At 48.1% G+C, this 19,304-nt stretch overlaps 1 protein-coding gene across 2 annotated transcripts in view; it reads left to right on the top strand.

Moving 5' to 3' along the window:
- Positions 1-2,175: 2,175 nt before the first annotated feature.
- CLCN2 (chloride voltage-gated channel 2) overlaps positions 2,176-19,304 on the top strand; it is a 75,759-nt gene continuing 58,630 nt past the window's right edge. The window contains exon 1 of one of the 2 annotated variants that reach the window (XM_083612769.1): positions 2,176-2,427. In XM_083612769.1, coding sequence (XP_083468895.1) covers positions 2,374-2,427 — 54 coding nt within the window. In that variant the 5' untranslated portion in view covers positions 2,176-2,373. The remainder of the gene's footprint in view (positions 2,428-19,304) is intronic. The other variant, XM_083612770.1, reaches the window with a different exon arrangement.

Below are 19,304 nucleotides of genomic sequence, written 5' to 3'. Positions count from 1 at the left end.
TTTCCAGGAATTACGCCTCTTGCAAAGGCTGGCAGCCATTGTTGACATTTCCACTTTACCCGAGCGGCTCCAAACCGGTGCCACGATGTGCTGTGTCCCAGTAAGCAAGAGCACAGGAGGGAGACGGCATGGGTGCACCAACCCAGTGTGAGGGATCTACTGCCGCCCTCCCTAATTTGCCCGTGCAGTTAAGCTATGGAACTTGCTCTCACGAAAGGCAGCGCCAGCTACAAGCTTAGATGGCTTTGATGGAGCATTGGAAATATTCATGGGGGAGATGGCTGCCGATGGCTACTAGACCATAATAGCTATGAATCCAGAATTCAGAATGCGGCAGCTAGACTGGTGATGGGGAGTGGCCACCAAGACCATATAACAATGGTCCTGAAAGATGTTCATTGGCTCCCTGTACGTTTCTGAGCACAATTCAAAGTGTTGGTGCTGACCTTGAAAGCCCCAAATGGCCTCAGTCCAGTATACCTGAAGGAGTGTCTCCACCCCCATCATTCTGCCTGGACACAAGGTCCAGTGCTGAGGGCCTTCTGGCGGTTCCCTCGCTGCGAGAAGCCAAGTTACAGGGAACCAGGCAGAGGGCCTTCTCGATAGTGGCACCCGCCTTGTGGAATGCCCTCCCGCCAGATGTCGAAGAGAAGAACAACTACCAGACTTTTAGAAGACATCTGAAGGCGGCCCTGTTTAGGGAAGCTTTTAATGTTTAACAGATTACTGTATTTTAATACTTTGTTGGAAGCCGCCCAGAGTGGCTGGGGAAACCCAGCCAGATGATGGGCGGGGTATAAATAATAATAAAATATTATTATTATTATTATTACTACTACTACTACTACTACTACTAGGGAAATAAATCACATTTCTTAAAGCTACGACAGTCTCTGCCGTGTCTCAGTTCTCCAAAGGACCACAGACCTTGGGTGAGTGCCTGGGACCCCATGGGTTCTTGCCACCACTCGGCAGAGGGAGGCAGGGAGGCACCCAAGTTTTGAAACAATATTTTCAACAATATGGGTTAGGAAGGGGCAACCCATTCACAATGTACATCACATGTGCAGAAGATGGAGAGGCGCAACATGCAAATTAGAATTTTTTTAAAAAAGGGGAAGGGCCTTTTTCCAACCCAAGGGCATTCCCTTGCAAGCAACCTTCCAGGGGCCACAGGCCACTGGCAGACAGGCCAGAAGTAAAAGTGTGTGTGAACTCAACAGTGCTTAGCTGGGTTTTGGTTGCTAGTTGCCAACATTGTTGCTAATAATTGTTTCGTTGCTAATATTGTTTTGTGGATTATGAGCACTGTGAAGGTTTGTGAATCTTATAAAATGACTTTTGTTGGGGCTGTGCCTAATTTTTTTAGTTGCTTTGTTAGTGTTTTATATGAGGAGGTAATTTTACTGATAATTTGCAATTGTTTTACTGATGATGCCTTAAACCATCCTGTATGATTTATGTTGCAGTTGTGATATTCTATTCTGTTATTGTTATTTATTGTTTGTAACCAGCTCCGTGACTCGTGTGAGTGAAAAGCGGCATAGAAATAAAATAAACGACTCTCCCGCCGACCCCCCCTTTATGCAATTAACCTCAGCTCCTTCCGGCATCGGCTGGGAGGGGTGGGGGCACGAAAGGCCAGAGAAAAGTGATCACTGCAGGAAGCCACTGGATCCTGCTGCAACAGGATCGGGTGCGCGCGTGGGGAGGAGGGTCAGCTTGGTCCTCCCCACCCCCCGCAGCGTTATACTGAGAATAAAGACGACATGGTGCGTGGGGGGAGAGAGAGGATAGGGTCCCACTTCTCAATCCTCCCCGCTGCAACCTCGATGGCTGCGCAGTCCTCTGCGCTTTTCCTTGGGAGGTAAACTCTGCTGATTCAAAGTGGCTTCCTCGCGAGTAATACCGCCCGGCTACGAACTTCCGCGCGCCTAACCCGAGAGGAAGTACCATATCGGACCTCCAGGGAGGCTTTCTCCCGTGTAAACGAGCCCGGGATGGGACCGTCCCACCTACGCGCGCCCCCGGTTTGCAGATCTTCGCCCCTTCGCTCCATCCCGGGCCGGTGGGCGTCGGGTTGCCCCGCCACGACGCGCCTCTTGCGGCCCCTCCCAAGCGTCCCACCGGTCCGCCTCCTCCTCTCCTCCTCCTCCTCCGCAGCGACGGCGCCTTTCCCGGTGGAGGCGGAGCGGCTGCCCCGGGACCTCCCTCGGGCCTGCCCCTGCCAGCCAGTCCGGTCCCGCCCCGTGCTGGGGGCGTGGGGAGAAGCGAGGAGAGGAGCCAGGCGTCCGGGCGCAGGGCGCAGCGAGTGCTGCCGGGGCTGCTCGTAGGAGCCTGCTGGCGGGAGAGGGGCGCCCGGAGCCGGCCACGATGGCGGCGGACAGCGGCCTGGAGCAGCGGGCGCTGCAGTACGAGCAGACCTTGGTGAGTGGGGCGGGCTCCGGGCGGGGGGCTCTGCCTCGGCGCTCAGCCCCGGGGTTTCTTTGCACCGCAGGAGAGGGGAGAGAGTGCCTTTGAGCGCGTGCAGAGCGCCGTTCGCCGCGCGCTGGTTCCCAAGGCTGCCTTCATGCCAGGACCTTTTCACGGTCAAGTCCTGGGAATTTGGGGGAAGAGGCGGAGGAAAACAGGGCTGCTGCATTCAGAGGAGGGGAATCGCGGGACCGGTTTGCAAAAAAGAAGAAGAAGAGTGCTTCTGAGCATGCGAGGAGTGTCGCGTGGCACCTCAAAAGACCACCACATTAGTGCCGCTTGGCGGAGCGGGCGCTAAGAAGCTTGCGCTCTTGTGCGCTGTTCCCTGGGAGCAAGTCCCATTGAACTCAGCCAGACTTGCTTTCTCCAGAGATACGCTTAGGTTTGCACCGTGGAGTTAGCGGCAGGAGTGAGCTGTCTTGTGGAAAGCCAGGCCACTAGCCCATTCCTGTTCAGTGATGTCTGCACTGACAGGCAGCTGCTCTTCAAAGGGATCGTCCCCAGTTCTACCTGCGCGTTGAACCCGGGACGGTCTGCATGCAGAGCATGTGTTCTGCCACTTAGTTGTTGCCCTCTCTCTCCGAGTTCCCATCCCTGTTGCTCCAAGCCCGTTCCTACGCACCTGGGTTTATGGGGCATGGCTCAAAGGCAGTCACTGAGCTGCAAATCACCCCCACCCTCAAAAGACCCGAAGAGGAATGGCATGGTTGTGGGGCTGTTGGTTAATGCCCTTGGCTTCCTTCTCAACAGGATGCTAAATGTGGGGAGAAAGCCATTTTCCAAGGGATTTTAAGGTAGTGGGCACCACCAGGGGTTGGTGCAGATCAGGGTGGCAAGAGGGACACAGAAGGCGATGCTTCGGGCTGTGTGTGTGAATAAGGCCACTTGTGGGTCCCTGGCTAGAGGCGGGTAGCAGGGCGTCTTGAACGGGCATTGCCAAAGGGGATCTAAAAAGGTAAAGGGACCCCTGACCATTAGGTCCAGTTGTGGATGACTCTGGGGTTGCGGCGCTCATCTCGCTTTATTGGCCGAGGGAGCCGGCGTACAGCTTCCAGGTCATGTGGCCAGCATGAATAAGCTGCTTCTGGCAAACCAGAGCAGCACACAGAAACGCCGTTTACCTTCCCGCCAGAGCGGTACCTATTTATCTACTTGCACTTTGACGTGCTTTTGAACTGCTAGGTTGGCAGGAGCAGGGACCGAACAACGGGAGCTCACCCCATCGCGGGGATTCAAACCGCTGACCTTCTGATCAGCAAGCCCTGATCACCCGCGTCCCTTAAAGGGGATCTAGCAATGTACATTCAAGCCTCCTCAAGATTGTTGACCAGGACTTGTGTTTAGGGAGGGAGCAGATGAATCCTGTTTGGGATTAAATATATTAAACAAAATAAGCAATAAGATGGATATCTCAGTTGGGGGGGAGGCTGGCGTCTTTCTCCTAATATCACAGGTGTTGTATGGGGTTTGGAAAGAGTTCGTTTCAAATTTGGTCTTGCTGTGTCATTGCAAACTTTTTTTATTATTAAAAAAACCACATGCTGCCTGCCTGCCTGAGTTTGGCTTTAGTTTCCTTCTCAGAAAAGAATCCTTGCGATAGAAGGACATGTGAGACAGGTTAAAAATAATAATTCTATTTTTTTTTTGTATATGGTCTTGTTTTTGTACATTTTTCATTATTATGAAAACGATTTTGTTTCGAAAGGAAAAAAAAAAGATGGGCATCACAGGAGCATGGCATGGCAAGCAGGCAAGGGGATTTCTCATCCTGGAAGGATCAGTTGCAGCCGGCAGGACTTTCTGCAAGAGAGGAGCGCTTGGGAACTGGTTTCACGTTGGCAGGGGAAAAATTGCCCCGAGCAAAGCGTGGTTTTGCCACGGGGAACTGAGGAAGGCAAAGCTGCGTTCGAGTGTATTGGGGGACAATTCCTGGGGCAGGGGTGTCCGTGAGAGCCCCCTGTCAGGGACTTGGACATTTGTTAGTGCCAGGTTGGAAAGAGTCAGTCAAGACTGTCTGCCGCTGGCAGCGCAGTCATGCAAAGAAAGCTTCACTTTCTGTCTCAGGGGAAGGGAGTCTTACTTGACTACGTGCTATGAAAATGACTTGTGTTTGTTTCTTATTTTAAGGGGGGGGGAAATAGAGCACTTAAAAAACCCAAAGGAATCTACCTCAAACAATATAAAACCAATAACGAATAAAAACCAGCAAATAGTGAAAACAATGGTTCATTTCTAAATTATGTGTTTGGATAGGCTTGCTATCAGGTTAGCTTCTTCTTGAAGCTGTGGGGAAGACAAATGCCTATACGTGTTCTGCTTTCACATCTGCAGCCCTCCAGATGTTGGACTCCAACTCCCATCAGCCCCAGCCAGCTAGCCAATGATCCGGGAAGATGGGAGATGTAGTCCAGTAAGATCTGGAGTCTTCGTAGCTTTATGTACAAAATGGCTAATAATTAATAATAATAATAATAATAATAATAATAATAATAATAATAATTTATTTATACCCTGCCCTTCCCGGTTCAGAAAACTGGGCTCAGGGTGGCTAACAACAAATTTAAAACACTCCTACAGAGTGCACCTAGCAAATGCTGAATACTTGCCTCTTTGCTCTGGCCTTTGACCCCTGAGACCGGTGTTTTCAGGACTCACCCTATTCCTGCAACTGTAATCTGTTTTAACTGTTTTCAACCCTGCACTGGCTTTTCCAGGGGGTTGGGCTAGATGACCCTTGGGGCCCATCCAACTCTACAATTCTGTGATTCTACAACTGAATTTTCAGTTGTCGTAACCCACCCTGGGACCTGCTGGTGAAGAGCAAATTGCTGCTGTTGTTGATGTGGGGAATATTAAAAAAGTTAGTGATGGGTAGACATTCATACTTCCAACTGAACGTCACACTGCCCCAAATTCTACCACCTCATTATGCCTCCTTCACAGAGCGGCTGTTGAATCCATCTTTCCACTGGGACCAAAACAGATTCCTGGCATCTTTTTACATGGGCCTTGATCCTCCAGCTGGGGTTCCTCCTCCTGCCGCTGCATCTGACATGTGCTGTTGACCACAAACGAAACTTTCCAAATTGCTTACTGATCTGCCCCCCCCAGCCCCCTTTCAACTTTCTGCTCGCATCGCCTTTCCGCCTAATCTCATGTTAACACCACTCAAATGCTTGCCACTGGCACCGGCCCCTGGCTAGACATATTTAGCTCCTTTAATCTTCCCTTGTAGTCGGCTCTCCCAGCTCCGTAATTGTGTAGCTGTGGGCATGTCCAATTTCTTGCTGTCATGCCTTCGTCCTCTGTTCTTCCATGTATCACACACACACACACAGCCTCAGCAGGGCATGACGACCACTGATTTTGACTTTTGCATCTCTGCTCATTTCCTGGCTTCCACTACTTATTGCCTAATAATCATTGCCATCAAGTCATTGCAGCCAGTTTTCTATGGGTCCCTTTGATCAGGTTGTAAAGCTGCCCTTACTTCAGGGCTGCATGGGGAGCCTGCATGGTATACCACAAGGGTGAGGAACCTGTGGCCCACCACATGTCCGGGGAGAGGCCTTAGCTCAGTTGCAGAAGGTCACAGGTTCAGTTGCTGGCATCTCCAGGTGAGGCTGGGAAAGGAATCCTGCCTTGAAGTCCTGAAGTGATACTGCCAGTCAGTACTTAGCTACCTAGACACGGGTGGTCTAAACCACTGAGCTTCTTGGGCTTGTCGATTGGAAGGTTACCAGTTCGAATTCCCGCAACAGAGTGAGCTCCCGTTGCTCTGTCCCAGCTCCTGCCAACCTAGCAGTTTGAGAGCACACCAGTGCAAGTAGATAAATAGGTACCACTGCGGCGGGAAGGTAAACAGCATTTCCATGCGCTCTGGTTTCCGTCACGGTGTTCTGTTACGCCAGAAGCGATTTAGTCATGCTGGCCACATGATCCGGAAAGCTGTCCGTGGACAAATGCCGGCTCCCTTGGCCTGAAAGCGAGATGAGTGCCGCAACCCCATAGTCGCCTTTGACTGGACTTAACCATCCAGGGGTCATTTACCTTTACACATAGACCAATGGTCTGACTTGGTATCAATGTTAGAAACTCAGATATATAACCTAGGTGCCAAATGGCTCCTTAAACCAAGGTTACAGTCGCCAAAACGGAATGTGTAGTTGCAATACTTATTTTTCAAACAATGGACTGATTATGATTGATTCTTAGTTAAACATTGGACTTGTTCACATGACAACCTTAAGCTAGGTTGAGTTTTGAGAACTTGAAGAAGAAAAGTCACTTGATCCAAGGACAGTCCACATATATACTGGCCTATCCTGACCTCTTTTTCTTAATGGTGACTGCTCCTGCTCAGGCTGCACAGAAAAAGCATTTTGGTTCCTGAAATTCATTCTGATTGGGCAGATAAAATGTAACTGATAGAATAATACAGGATAGGGTATTGGTGTGTAAAAACAGTCAGGATCCAATGATCCCCAGGCATGTACCTCCCGATGGCACCTAGGCATCTTCACTTCGTCGCAAGTGTTTGATGGCCAGGTGCAAAATGCACCTGGCTAATTTCGAACATGGTTTGGCATAAGGGACCTTCCTCTGCGCTGTCTCAAATGGCTGGACTACAGTTCCCCTCAAATGGCTGGACTACAGTTCCCCTCACCCCTGGCCATTGGGCACGTTTGCTATGGTTGGTGGGAGTTGGAATTCAGCATCTGTAGTCTTGCAGGTTTCCCACACCTGGTGTAGTGGTTAGAGTGTTGCACCAGGACTGGGGAGGCCCAGGTTCAAAGCTCCAGTCACCCGTGAAACGCATTGGGTGACTTTGAGCCAGTCAACAACTCTGAGCCTGGTCCACCTCACAGGATTTCGGGGAGAGTTGAATCATGATACAGTATACCCAACCTTAGATTTCTGGTTAAATGCAGCCAATGATTGCGAGTCTTGTAGAAGACTGCATGTTCAAAACTTGGATTCTGGGAGGAAGGTTAGGCTGAGCACTTGAGTCCATACACAGATGCAAGCTGTTGCTTGACTGGGTGAATCGGCCTTAGATACTGGGAAAAGGAGACTTCAGGAACAGAAACAGAAACAGTTCCTTGATGCATCTCATTTTCTGAACACTTAAGTTTGGTTCACCCTTTGAATAGTTGTTTGTTTGATGACTACATCACCATCAGGAGACAAACCTGCCAGTGTGTACATACCGTATTTTTCGCTCTATAAGACGCACCAGACCACAAGACGCACCTAGTTTTTGGAGAAGGAAAACAAGAAAAAAAATATTCTGAATCTCAGAAGTCAGAACAGCAAGAGGGATCGCTGCGCAGTGAAAGCAGCAATCCCTCTTGCTGTTCTGGCTTCTGGGATAGCTGTGCAGCCTGCATTCGCTCCATAAGAAGCACACACATTTCCCCATACTTTTTAGGAGGGGAAAAGTGAGTCTTATAGAGCAAAAAATACAGTACGTCTTCCCACGCCACCTGAAATTCAAGACTTTTCAACCATCCATTCAGCTGCCAGAGCCTCATTCATAATCCTTCAGTTACCATGCACGCTGCAACTTGCAACCAAATTGACTTCCCTGGGAAGTGTTGCATATGAAACATCACACGCAGGCGAGTGCTCTGTGGGTGTTGCATTCTCTGTGATGACCCTGTCCCATGGGGAAATTAATCACCGGCCTTGTTAGCCTGTTCAGTCATCTGTCCCTGGTCACAATGGCCTTTGTCATAAGGTGTCTGTTACATACATATGTATGTATGTATGTAAAAATGGTAAAGGTAAATGCATGTATAATAATAATAATAATAATAATAATAATAATAATAATAATAATAAATTTTATTTATATCCCGCCCTCCCCAGCTGAAGCCGGGCTCAGAGCGGCTAACAACAATAAAAGTAACACAGCATTCTAAAATCAATTCATTCTAAAATCAATTCAGAATCAAATTAATGGCAACCATTGGGCTAGAGGCCTTGGCCAAAGACCTGGTGGAACAGCTCTGTCTTGCAGGCCCTGCGGAAAGATGTCAAGTCCCGTAGGGCCCTAGTCTCTTGTGACAGAGCGTTCCACCAGATCGGGGCCACGGCTGAAAAAACCCTGGCTCTGGTTGAGGCCAGCCTAACCTCCCTGTGGCCCAGGATCTCCAAGATGTTTTTGTTTGAAGACCGTATGGTCCTCCGTGGGACATACCAGGAGAGACAGTCCGTAGGTACGAGGGTCCTAGGCTGTATAGGGCTTTAAAGGTTAAAACCAGCACCTTAAACCTGATCCTGTACTCCACCAGGAGCCAGTGCAGTTGGCATAGCACTGCGTGAATGTGATCCCATGGCAAGGACCCCATAAAGAGTCTTGCCACGGCATTCTGCACCCGCTGGAGTTTCTGGGTCAGTCTCAAGGGCAGCCCCATGTAGAGTGAGTTACAAGAGTATGCACACAGGGCCAAGTATAGATGCTGTAGACTGCTTTTGCAATCTTTCTGTTGGCTACCTGAAAGTCTAGATATGCATGTGGAGAAAGTGGGCAGGAAGACATTTTCCTTCCTCCCTCATAATATTTTCTCCCATGGGCATCCAATGACTCTGAATTTTGGCATCTTAGGACTGGCAAAAGAAAGCATACCACACAAAACATACACTATGCAGTTTGTTTTTGGATTATATGCATCAAGAAGATTGTGTTTATAACCCCCTGAGATTTCATGGTAATATCCTAGAATCATGGAGTTGAAGGGGACCCCAAGGGTCATCTAGTCCAACCCCCTGCAATGCAGGAATCCCAGCTAAAGCATCCGTGGCAGATGGCCATTCCAAACTCTGCTTATGTGTAAAGGTTTTTTGGAGTCCCCGAGAGAATTTGAATTGATATTTTTAAGCAAAGTGGTTGATGTGTTATGCTTTTTTTTATGCATGGTGTGAAAAATGAAAATCAATAAAAATATTTAAACGAAGACAAAACTATTCCGTTTGCTTCCCCGAGAGGCAGCGGTGGTCACCAGCTTGGATGGCTCCAAAAAGAGGATTAGGCAAATTTGTGGACTGTCATGGGCTGCTAGCCCTGCTGGCAATGTCATGTCTCCACTGTCGGAGGAAATGTGCCTCTGATTGCCAGTTCCTGGGAGTCACAAGTTGTGATACTGCTGTGGTGCCCAGATTCTTCCTGCGGGTTCCCACAGACATCTGGTTGGCCACTGTGAGAGGAGAATGCTGAACTAATGGTCATTTGGCCTGATCTAGCAGATCTCTTCTTATGAAACCTTGTTTAACTGAAACATCTGGGACTGAGGAGCTGCAGAAGGGAGGCAAAAGTCCGGGGTCCTGATCCAGGTCTGTGAAAATCTCTCTTTAAACTTGTTGCATAGTCTCTGTTTGCTGTTCCTGAAGGTCTAAAGCTAGGGAAGTATTTCAGATTCTTAGAATCTGCAGAGGTACTTACTGATAAAAAATGTACCTGTCTAGGCCAAAGTCTGTGATGGAGAAGAAAAAGTTCAGCCTGCATCTGTTGTCTTTTCCTAGGAAAGATGGTCAGAAACAATGGCTGAACTGCTGCTTCAGAAACACAGGAATCTTCCTTATACTTTGCTCCATCTAGCACATTGTTTTCCAAACTTGGGTCTCTAGCTGTTTTTGGACTACAACTCCCATCATCCTTAGCTAGCAGGACCAGTGGTCAGGGATGATGGGAATTGTAGTTCCAAAACAGCTGGAGCCCAGGTTTGGGAAACGCTGATCTAGCTCAATAATGCCTGCACTGACTGACAGCAGCTCTCCGAAGGTTTCAGATGGGGAACACTCCCAGGGACCTTCTGCAGCCAAGGCAGATGCTCTGCTACTGAGTTCAAGCCCTTCCCTAAATATTCTTTCTCTCCTCCCTCTGGCCTTGCCTGTGTTCCTCTTGCATTTCTTACAAAGTTGTGAGCTGACAACGGTGCCACTTCCAGCCTTCTGGGAAAAACAGAGTCTCCGGCTATATCACACTTGCACCATTCAGGATTGTGTAACTGGAGAGGAGTTGTAGCTCAGGGGTAGAGCATCTGATTTGATTTCATTTCCTGGTATCTCCAGGTGAAGAGCAGAGGCAGTGGCTTGCATTGGGGTAGGGGGTTGTGGGGGGAGAATCCCCCTCGAGATTGCAGAGAGTCACTGCCAGCCGCAGGCCCAGGTTGGATGAACAAATGGTTTGTCTCTGTGTAGGACAGCTTCATCTGTTTATGTTCCTTGGCCTCTGCGGTTATGTTCCAAAAAACCCAGGGCATTTGTTGTTGGGCACCTGATTTCACATTAGGTGGATCTCAGCCAGGGATGAAACTGGAGTCTCTCTTTTGCCAGAACTCTTGCAGTGCTGTCACAGAAGCAAGAAGGAATCTCAGGGCAGATTAAAGACTTAACAGATTGATCGCGGCATAGGTTTTTGTGGGACCAGATGTTTAAGGGGTTGTATACACACCTCTGTACATTTGCAAGCCAATCTCAGCCCATCAGCCATTCCCACCACCCTTCTGAGTAATACCCCTCCCCACCCTCTCACTATATATAAGGGTCTGGTGACTTCTGTTTCAGTGTATCTGAAGAAGTGTGCATGCACACGAAAGCTCATACCAATAACAAACGTAGTTGGTCTCTAAGGTGCTACTGGAAGGAATCTTTTTATTTTGTTTGATCTACTACAGATCACCTTGAGATGTGTCAGAACAGATCTTGATTTCCATTTTGCCCATCCCTGTTATAAATATATTCCTTATGAAACACTCCATCTTTCCAAGAATTTCCATTGCCCTTTTGCAATATCTCCTATCTGTCTATCTGTCTTGTATCTGCTTGTAATGTGATGGAAGCACCTTTCCTGTCTGGAGTTCTTGGCAGACAAAGATATTGGGAAATGGAACTGTTGCTTAGATGGCTGCGGGCGACACATTTTGCCAGCTGTTGTGAAACTTCTTTCTCTCTCCCTCTCTGATCTGCCCCTGCTGCCCAGTGTCTGGATTTGCAACCTCTGCAGTTGCCTCTCTCCTGTCCATCAGTCATGGTGTCTGGCTTTGGAAAACTTCAAAGGGGACTAGCGGATAGGCATTTGTGATGGTTATCTAGACAGGGCTGGGGAAAGGAGACCACATACTGCCCAATGTGTTCCCTGTCCCACACTAGTCTGTCTTGCAGAGATGATGCCTTGATGGAGCTTGATCAAGCTGGTTTGAGCAGAGAGCCAGTGGGAACTGATCTCCCCGCCCCTCGCCCCACTTCCTTGCTCCTTTGTAGTCAATTGGATACATCCTATTCTCCCTGGGGGGTGGCTGGTGGACAAATAGCTCAGTGTGAGAACAGGCTTATTTGATTCTTTGAACATTTATGATTATGCACGTGCATGCGATAAATCAAGGCAGCTCACATCATAAAATACAACAAAATCAATTTGTAAATATCTATAAAGCATAATTGAAAACAGCAATCAAACAGCAGTAAGTCCTGGTTGGCTAAAAGGAGAAATCCATATTGTGAAGGCAATATGTATTATCTAAAAAGTACAGCTTTCAAGAAGCACCCGAAAGAAGGCAGGGACAGTTCCTGCTGAATCTCCAAAGGTAGGATTGAGGTTGAATCCTGGCAAGGCAGAGGTACTGTTTGGGCGGACAGGGGGAGGGCAGGTGTGGGGGATTCCCTGTTCCCGAATGGGGCAACTGTGCCCCTGAAGGACCAGGTGCACAGCCTGGGAGTCATTCTGGGCTCACAGCTATCCATGGAGGTGCAGGTCACGACGGCTGAGACCCTACCTGCCTGCACAATGTCTCACCAGAGTGGTCCATGCACTGGTCATCTCCCACTTGGACTACTGCAATGCACTCTACGAAGGTGACTCGGAAACTACAACTGATCCAGAATGCGGCTGCCAGACTGTTGACTGGGCATGGCTGCCAGGACCATATAATACCGGTCATAAAGGATCTTCACTGGCTCCCAAAACATTTCTGAGTATAATTCAAAGTGTTGGTGCTGACCTTTAAAGCCCTAAACAGCATCTCCACCCCCATCATTTATCCTAGACATTGAGATCCTGCTCTGAGGGCCTTCTGATAGTTCCATCGCTGTGAGAAGTGAGGTTACAGGGAACCAGGCAGAGGGCCTTCTTGGCAGTGGCACCCTCCTTGTGGAACGCCCTCCCATCAGATGTCAAGGAAATAAACATCTGACTAGAGAACTAGAGAAGTTTTTAATGTTTGATTTTTTTATATTGTGCTGGTAGCCGCCCAGAGTGACTGGGGCAACTCAGTCAGGTGGGCAGCATATGAATAATAAAATTATTATTATTATTATTAGTAGTAGTAGTAGTAGTAGTAGTAGTAATAGAGAGTTAATTCACAGGGCAGAGCCTGCAACGCTGATATGTATCTAAATCCTGGAGGGCTCCTATGTCCAGAGGCCTCTGAATTCTCCTTGCTGGAAATGGCAGGAGGAGACAGTGCTCTTTCACAAAAGTCTTAATTGTCCAGGACGTTGGACTAGATGGGGCCTTGGCCTCATCCAGCAGGATCCTCTTATGTCCTTAAGATTTCTTGTTGTTTCACGCCTTAAGAGATGCCCTTCCCTTCCTTTAGAGGCACAGTTTCGAAAAGCGTATTTACACTCTCACTGAGTAACTAGCTATTAAAAAGCCAGGCATTTAATCAATTAGAAATTTGTCGAGTGGCAGATAGCCCTGATATTTACAAGTAAGTTTGTTTTTTAAACCATTGTAACCTGACCTTTGGATGGGCTGAAACACATTGGAAGACATCAACGCGCTCTTTGCAAGCTCCAGATGGGGACTGTGTTGCTGTTGTCGCCGTGGGGAGCAGCTTAAAAGAAGTTTTGGCCCATATCTGGATGCGGGGGGGGGGGGGGGGAGAAGACGATAAGTGGACGACGTGTTCAATACTAGGAGCGTCCTTGGAAGTTGGGGCTCAGTTTGGAAGCCCCCCTGCCCTTACTCTCCTGGCCCTCCTGTAGCATGAAAGTATATACTTCATATATTTCCAGTGATAATCTGTTGTTCGAGTCCTTGCGCCAATGGGACAGCTTGGTTGGAGTCAATCCTAAATAAAGAAATGCACGTGCTGCCTTTTTTTGTTGAGAAGGATAAAGAAAACCCTAATCGACAGGCCCTCTCTCCCTTTCTAACCACAAGCTTCAGTTCCCTTGTTTTGTGCAGTGTTTGGTTTTCTGAGCTGGGGGCTCTCCTCTCTCCTTCTTTCTCCCCTCCCCGCTTCCTTCACCCACCCCGCAAAAGTTTGCCCGACTCTCTTTGGCCATTCCAGTTTTGCTTCTTGCTGACCTTGATCTTTCCCCTGGTGGCTGCCTTATCGCCAGCAAGCTATCTGCCGCCTAATCCCATTTTATGACGGGCTTTTATGCTCTCCCTAGTCAATACACTTGCCCCAATTGCCAGCGCAAACGTTGCACAACTTTTTCCAGGAGTTCTCTTCCTCTCTCTCCTCCATCCCTGCAGCTCAACTTCTCCTGCCTTGCTTCCTGTCCAGCAGGGATGTCACAGAGTTAGAAGTAATGGGTGTAGTCAAGGGGGGCAGCTGCCCCCCCATCCAGTAAAACAATAGAAATACTTAACTAACTGACCAGTCACATCGGTTGATGGATCCGTGGTCGGGCTCAGCGTAAAGGCAGGATCCCCTTTTCCTGTGAGGCAGAGTGGCAAAACAGCGGCTATCTAACACTGAGTGCAGGGCATTTTGCAACACCTGTCCTCATTTCAAGAATTGTGTGCTGCTCAACACTCCCTTTCCCCAGTCTGGTGCCTTCCAGATGTTCATAGAATCATAGAGTAGCGTTGTCTAGTTCAACCCCTCGCAATGCAGGAATCTTTTGCCCAACTTGGGCTTGAACCCGTGAACCTGAGTCTCACCCTCTGCTGGCTGAGCCCTGCCAGCAGTAACTGGGGCGAATGGGAATCATAGCACAAAATGTCTGGAGGGAAGCAGGTTTGGGAAGGCTGCCTTAAGGTTTTGCTCTGCCCTGACTTTTGCCATAGCGTACCTTCCTACATTCATTCCTTCTCTCTCTCTCTCCCCGTCCCTCCCCTCCCCCAACAGTGTTTAATATAGAGTGGTACCTCGGGTTAAGTACTTAATTCGTTCCGGAGGTCCGTTCTTAACCTGAAACTGTTCTTAACCTGAAGCACCACTTTAGCTAATGGGGCCTCCTGCTGCTGCCGTTCCGCCGGAGCACGATTTCTGTTCTCATCCTGAAGCAAAGTTCTTAACCCGAGGTACTACTTCTGGGTTAGCGGAGTCTGTAACCTGAAGCATCTGTAACCTGAAGCGTATGTAACGCGAGGTACCGTTATACTGATTTATCTCCCAGTGCAGCCAGCTGTGCTTATTGCAGAATAGCTGCAACTCCAACCATACTCCGCAGTACAGTGGTACCTCGGGTTACATACGCTTCAGGTTGCATACGCTTCAGGTTACAGACTCCGCTAACCCAGAAATACTACCTCGGGTTAAGAACTTTGCTTCAGGATGAGAACAGAAATTGTGCTCCAGCAGCATGGCGGCAGCCGGAGACCCCATTAGCTAAAGTGGTGCTTCAGGTTAAGAACAGTTTCAGGTTAAGAACGGACCTCCAGAACGAATTAAGTTCTAAACTCGAGGTACCACTGTACTTATTTGCTAACTGGATTGGATGTTTTTCTGGGGGTAGAGGGGAATGGAATAGAAGCAGGGATCTATTTTATTCTTTTGTTGTTCTTCATATGCATGCTTAGGCACAAGAGGGTCAGGAAGCATTTTACATCAGCATTCTCAAATGCATAGGGTGGGGTGGGAGGAATGAAGTATAAATGATGATGGTGGTGGTGATTTTATTTATTTGTATAGCGTCCTTCGTCCGAAGAGCTCAGGGAAGATCACAGCATAAAAATACAAGATAAAAACACAAGATACATAATAAAAAGAGGAACAAAAACAAAACAAGGCAATAACTCCCCCTCTTCTTTCTGCACCTGTGTACACATACAAATTTTTGCAATGGCACCTGGAAAGCTCTCCCTATAATGTAGGGCTGTGTAAACTGGGGCCCTCCAAATGTTTCTGCACTCCAACTCCCATCACCCCAGGCCTTTGGCTGTGCTTGCTGAGGCTGATGGGAATTGTAGTCCAATAAACCTGGAGGATGCCGTGTTGGCTATCCCAGGGAGAGTGAGTTAGAAAACAGGCATTCCCTCTGCCAAATAGGGATTGTTGGTGTGTAGGGCCATCAAAGTAGCCCGATCCTGGGCATGTTTGGGGGTTTCTGCCTTCAGTTTGCAAAGCCTGCGTGGCTGTGATCAGCTTTCATGGCAACCTACATTCAAGCGAGACAAACGGATCTGTTCTTTTAGCTGCTGTTCATTTTGTTAAGAAGAGAACAAGGGACGGATAGTCTGACAGCAACTTGGGGTCAAAGTAGGCTTGACCCTTACTTACGTGGGTGCCATTAGCATATCTGTTTTTACCATTTCAGTAAGCAAAAGCTCTTGTTGTCTAAAGCGGTTCCAGTAAGTGGGACCTGCAACAAACGCGGTGTAGACAGCTCCTGTTCACTGTTCCAGCCGCACAGCCCATGCCCGCCTCCAGGAAACTCCATTTCATCCCTGCTCCCTCCCATCTGGTTTTCCATTCCCTGCCCGAACAGGCAGTCTGCATTCCTCAGAAAACTGAGCATGCTCATATATTTATTTATTGTACTTCTGCAAGTCTTGGGGTTCCCTTCCCCGCAAAGTGCTGACATCTCCCTCTTGTATCACTGCTTTGGACCCACAAGTGTTGCTGCTTGCAGCAGAAAGGAAAGAGAGCAATTGCGCTGTGCCATCGATGCACCTGACGTTTTGCAGCATGTGAACAGGTCCTTTCTCCTCCTAAAGAGGTAGAATCAACCCTAGAATTGTAGAGTTGGAAGGGACCATGAGGGTCATCTAGTGAAACCCGCTGCAATGCAGGAATCTTTCCCCTAACGTGGGGCTCAAACCTATGACCCCAAGATTGAGAATCTCATGCTCTACCAACTAAGCTGCCATTGGATCTTGCAGTCTATGGCAGAGGAAGGGGAGATGGGGCTGTGGGAGCAAACAGGGAAAGAAAATGAGTATTTCAGTTGCCAAAGGCTTTATGGAAAAAGTGAGGGTTTTTGGGGGGAGGGTGGAGGAAGGATCTGTAGGAATGAGAGTGAAACCCACGGGTTTTCACATTTTGCAGCATAATAATAATAATAATAATAATACCCCGCCCATCTGACTGGGTTTCCCCAGTCACTCTGGGCGGCTCCCAACAGAATAATAATAATAATAATAATAATAATAATAATAATAATAATAAAGCAATAAAACATCGAACATTAAAATCTTCCCTAAGCAGGGCTGCCTTCAGATGTCTTCTAAAAGTCAAATAGTTGTTTATTTCCTTGACATCTGATGGTTTGTGGGTCTTGCTGCCTTCCCATTAGCCATAGCCAGCTGGAGTCCAAAGTGTCTGGAGGGCACTGGGGGAGGACAGGGGGCAAGGGCTGAAATATTTTTTTGTCCACAAACGTACTTGGTGGCCATAGGCAAGGCACTATCTCTCAGCCTTGGCTTTTCCTCCCCTCCCCCCCCCCCAATCCCCTGGCAATAAGGGATTGATAATAATCCTGAATGGTTGCAAAGATTACCGAGATAAAATATGTGTAAATCACTTTGAACCTTCTAAAGCATAATATGAGAATGACTGGTGCTATCTATCCAGGACGTTTCATGCCAATTCCTTTGCCAGCAATTTTTACACGGTGCAGATAAAGAAGTCTGTGTTGGACGTTCTGAGAATCAAACGCTGCATGTGGTGTAGTGGACTGTGGCCAGCAATGCAGTGCCTTTGTAGTTTCCTTCTGACTTGTCTGCTTATTTGGGGTTCCAATCCACAGGTTCATCACTGATGGCTGGCCTTGGTAGCCCAGCTAAAAATTGTGGTTGCCAGGCCCCTGTAGTGGTCTCTGACCTGTTAGCACCTCCTCATACTGAATTCAAGGTACAAGAATGGAGATTCTGACCCAACATCAGGAAGAACCTCCAGACACTGAGAGCTGTTTGACAGTGGAACAGACTCCCAGTAGAGGCGGTGGACTCTCCTTCCTTTTAGGTTTGCAAGCAGAGTCTGGATGACCATCCGCAGTGGATGCTTTAGTTGAGCTTCCTTCATTGCAGGGGGCTGAACTAGATGACCCTTGGTGGTCCCTTCCAACTCTACAAGTCCATGATTCTGTGACTGCCAGCCTCTGAACCTGGAGGTTCCATTCCATTCCATTCCATACATTCATTTATTACATTTCTGGCCTGCCATTCTTCCAGAGAGCAAATGAATGTGTGCAAGGTCTTTCAACCTTCTCCTTTTCTTTATCACAACAACCCTGTGGGGTTGGCCAGGTTGAAGATTGATGACTACTGGCCTAAGGCAGATTTTTGAGCTTCATGGCCCAGCAGGGTGGATTTGAACCTGTGTCTCCCCAGTCTGACACTACTAGTGGCCATTGAGAGACCTCTTCCATCCATTTGTCTAACCTCGTTTCAAAACTTTCTGAGCTACTGTCACATCACCATAATTTATGGAAGTGAATTACATAAAACAGTTGGGAAGAATTCTCAACAACGGATGTAGAGAAACACAGAGGGGACTCCTCTTGGGTGGGGGGTACAAGCTTTAACATTTGGAAGAGTTTGCATTTATAACAGCAGCAGACAGACTTCAGGCTTGTAGGATCTACAACCGGATCCAGGTGTAAAAGACACATTTTGAACTAATAAATAAATAAAAATCTCTGAGCAGCTGCTGAGCCCAGAGGGGCCTCATCCACACTGTCACAATTTGGGCATGACATTCAGTCACATGCCGAAAAATTCAGGTTTGCAGAATTGAAGTTGGTTAGCGCTCTTATGCAACAATTGGACTTCTTGCTATAAGAGAAAATGCACTGAAAAGCGTGGGAAAAGAATGGCTTGGCACAACGCTGTATAATCTGGCCGCAAAGAAATCAGGACGAATGTTCAGTAAATAGCCAATGTGGTTTAAGCTCCCTGAAAACTTTGTGCAAAAAAATAAATAAAAATCTGGGTGAAAGCTCGAGCGATGGGTTATCTGGAAGCCGAGAGGGGTTTGTTTTGAGTGCCAGAATGGAGCTGAGCTCAGAATCCTTCCACACATAGATCCTATGTCTGGTCACCCTCAAGGGTTATTCCTTTTATCAGCTTAATTCTGGAGTGGGGAAGAGTCCTATTGTTGTTAATACCGCTAAACAGAGGGAATGTGGAAAGCCATGCTGATCTACTGCAAAATCACCCACCGTCTACCAGCTGATTCCATTCTGTCTTCTGCCCAGCCCTGATCTGGAACATTCAAGGCTGATGGCCAAACCATGGCAGAAGATCTGCATTGTGGGTCTCCTGGTTTTCTGTTTCTGTGATAGCGGTAACATCTCTGCTGCCATTTTCCCAGTCTAAATGCCTTCTTTCCCCAACCCCAAGCTACTACTTGCCCTGAATATGTTGTCTGGTATGTTCCTGAAGCAGTGCCTATGAATCCACTTATCAGAAATTTAGCACATGCTGTCATCCAGTGCAGGAATGTTGCTTCCTGTCCTTGGTGACCAAGGTTTGTTACGAATCAAGTTGGCTGCCAGTTCATAGCCTAGCCTTGGGCCTTTCTTTGCACCAGGGTCTGTTTCTTGGTCACTCCAGAGGTCCCTGTGGAGTGCTGGGAATGGGCTTTCCATGTGCTACTCAGGTGAAGGGGCAATGATGGCTGGCTCTCCTGGCATCACTGTATGCCAAGCAA

This window comes from Podarcis filfolensis (genome assembly GCF_964270895.1).
Source record: "Podarcis filfolensis genome assembly, chromosome: 5".
NCBI classification, from domain to species: domain Eukaryota; kingdom Metazoa; phylum Chordata; class Lepidosauria; order Squamata; family Lacertidae; genus Podarcis; species Podarcis filfolensis.
Note: the sequence above shows the minus strand (reverse complement) of the source record. Positions and strands in the feature narration are given on the sequence as shown.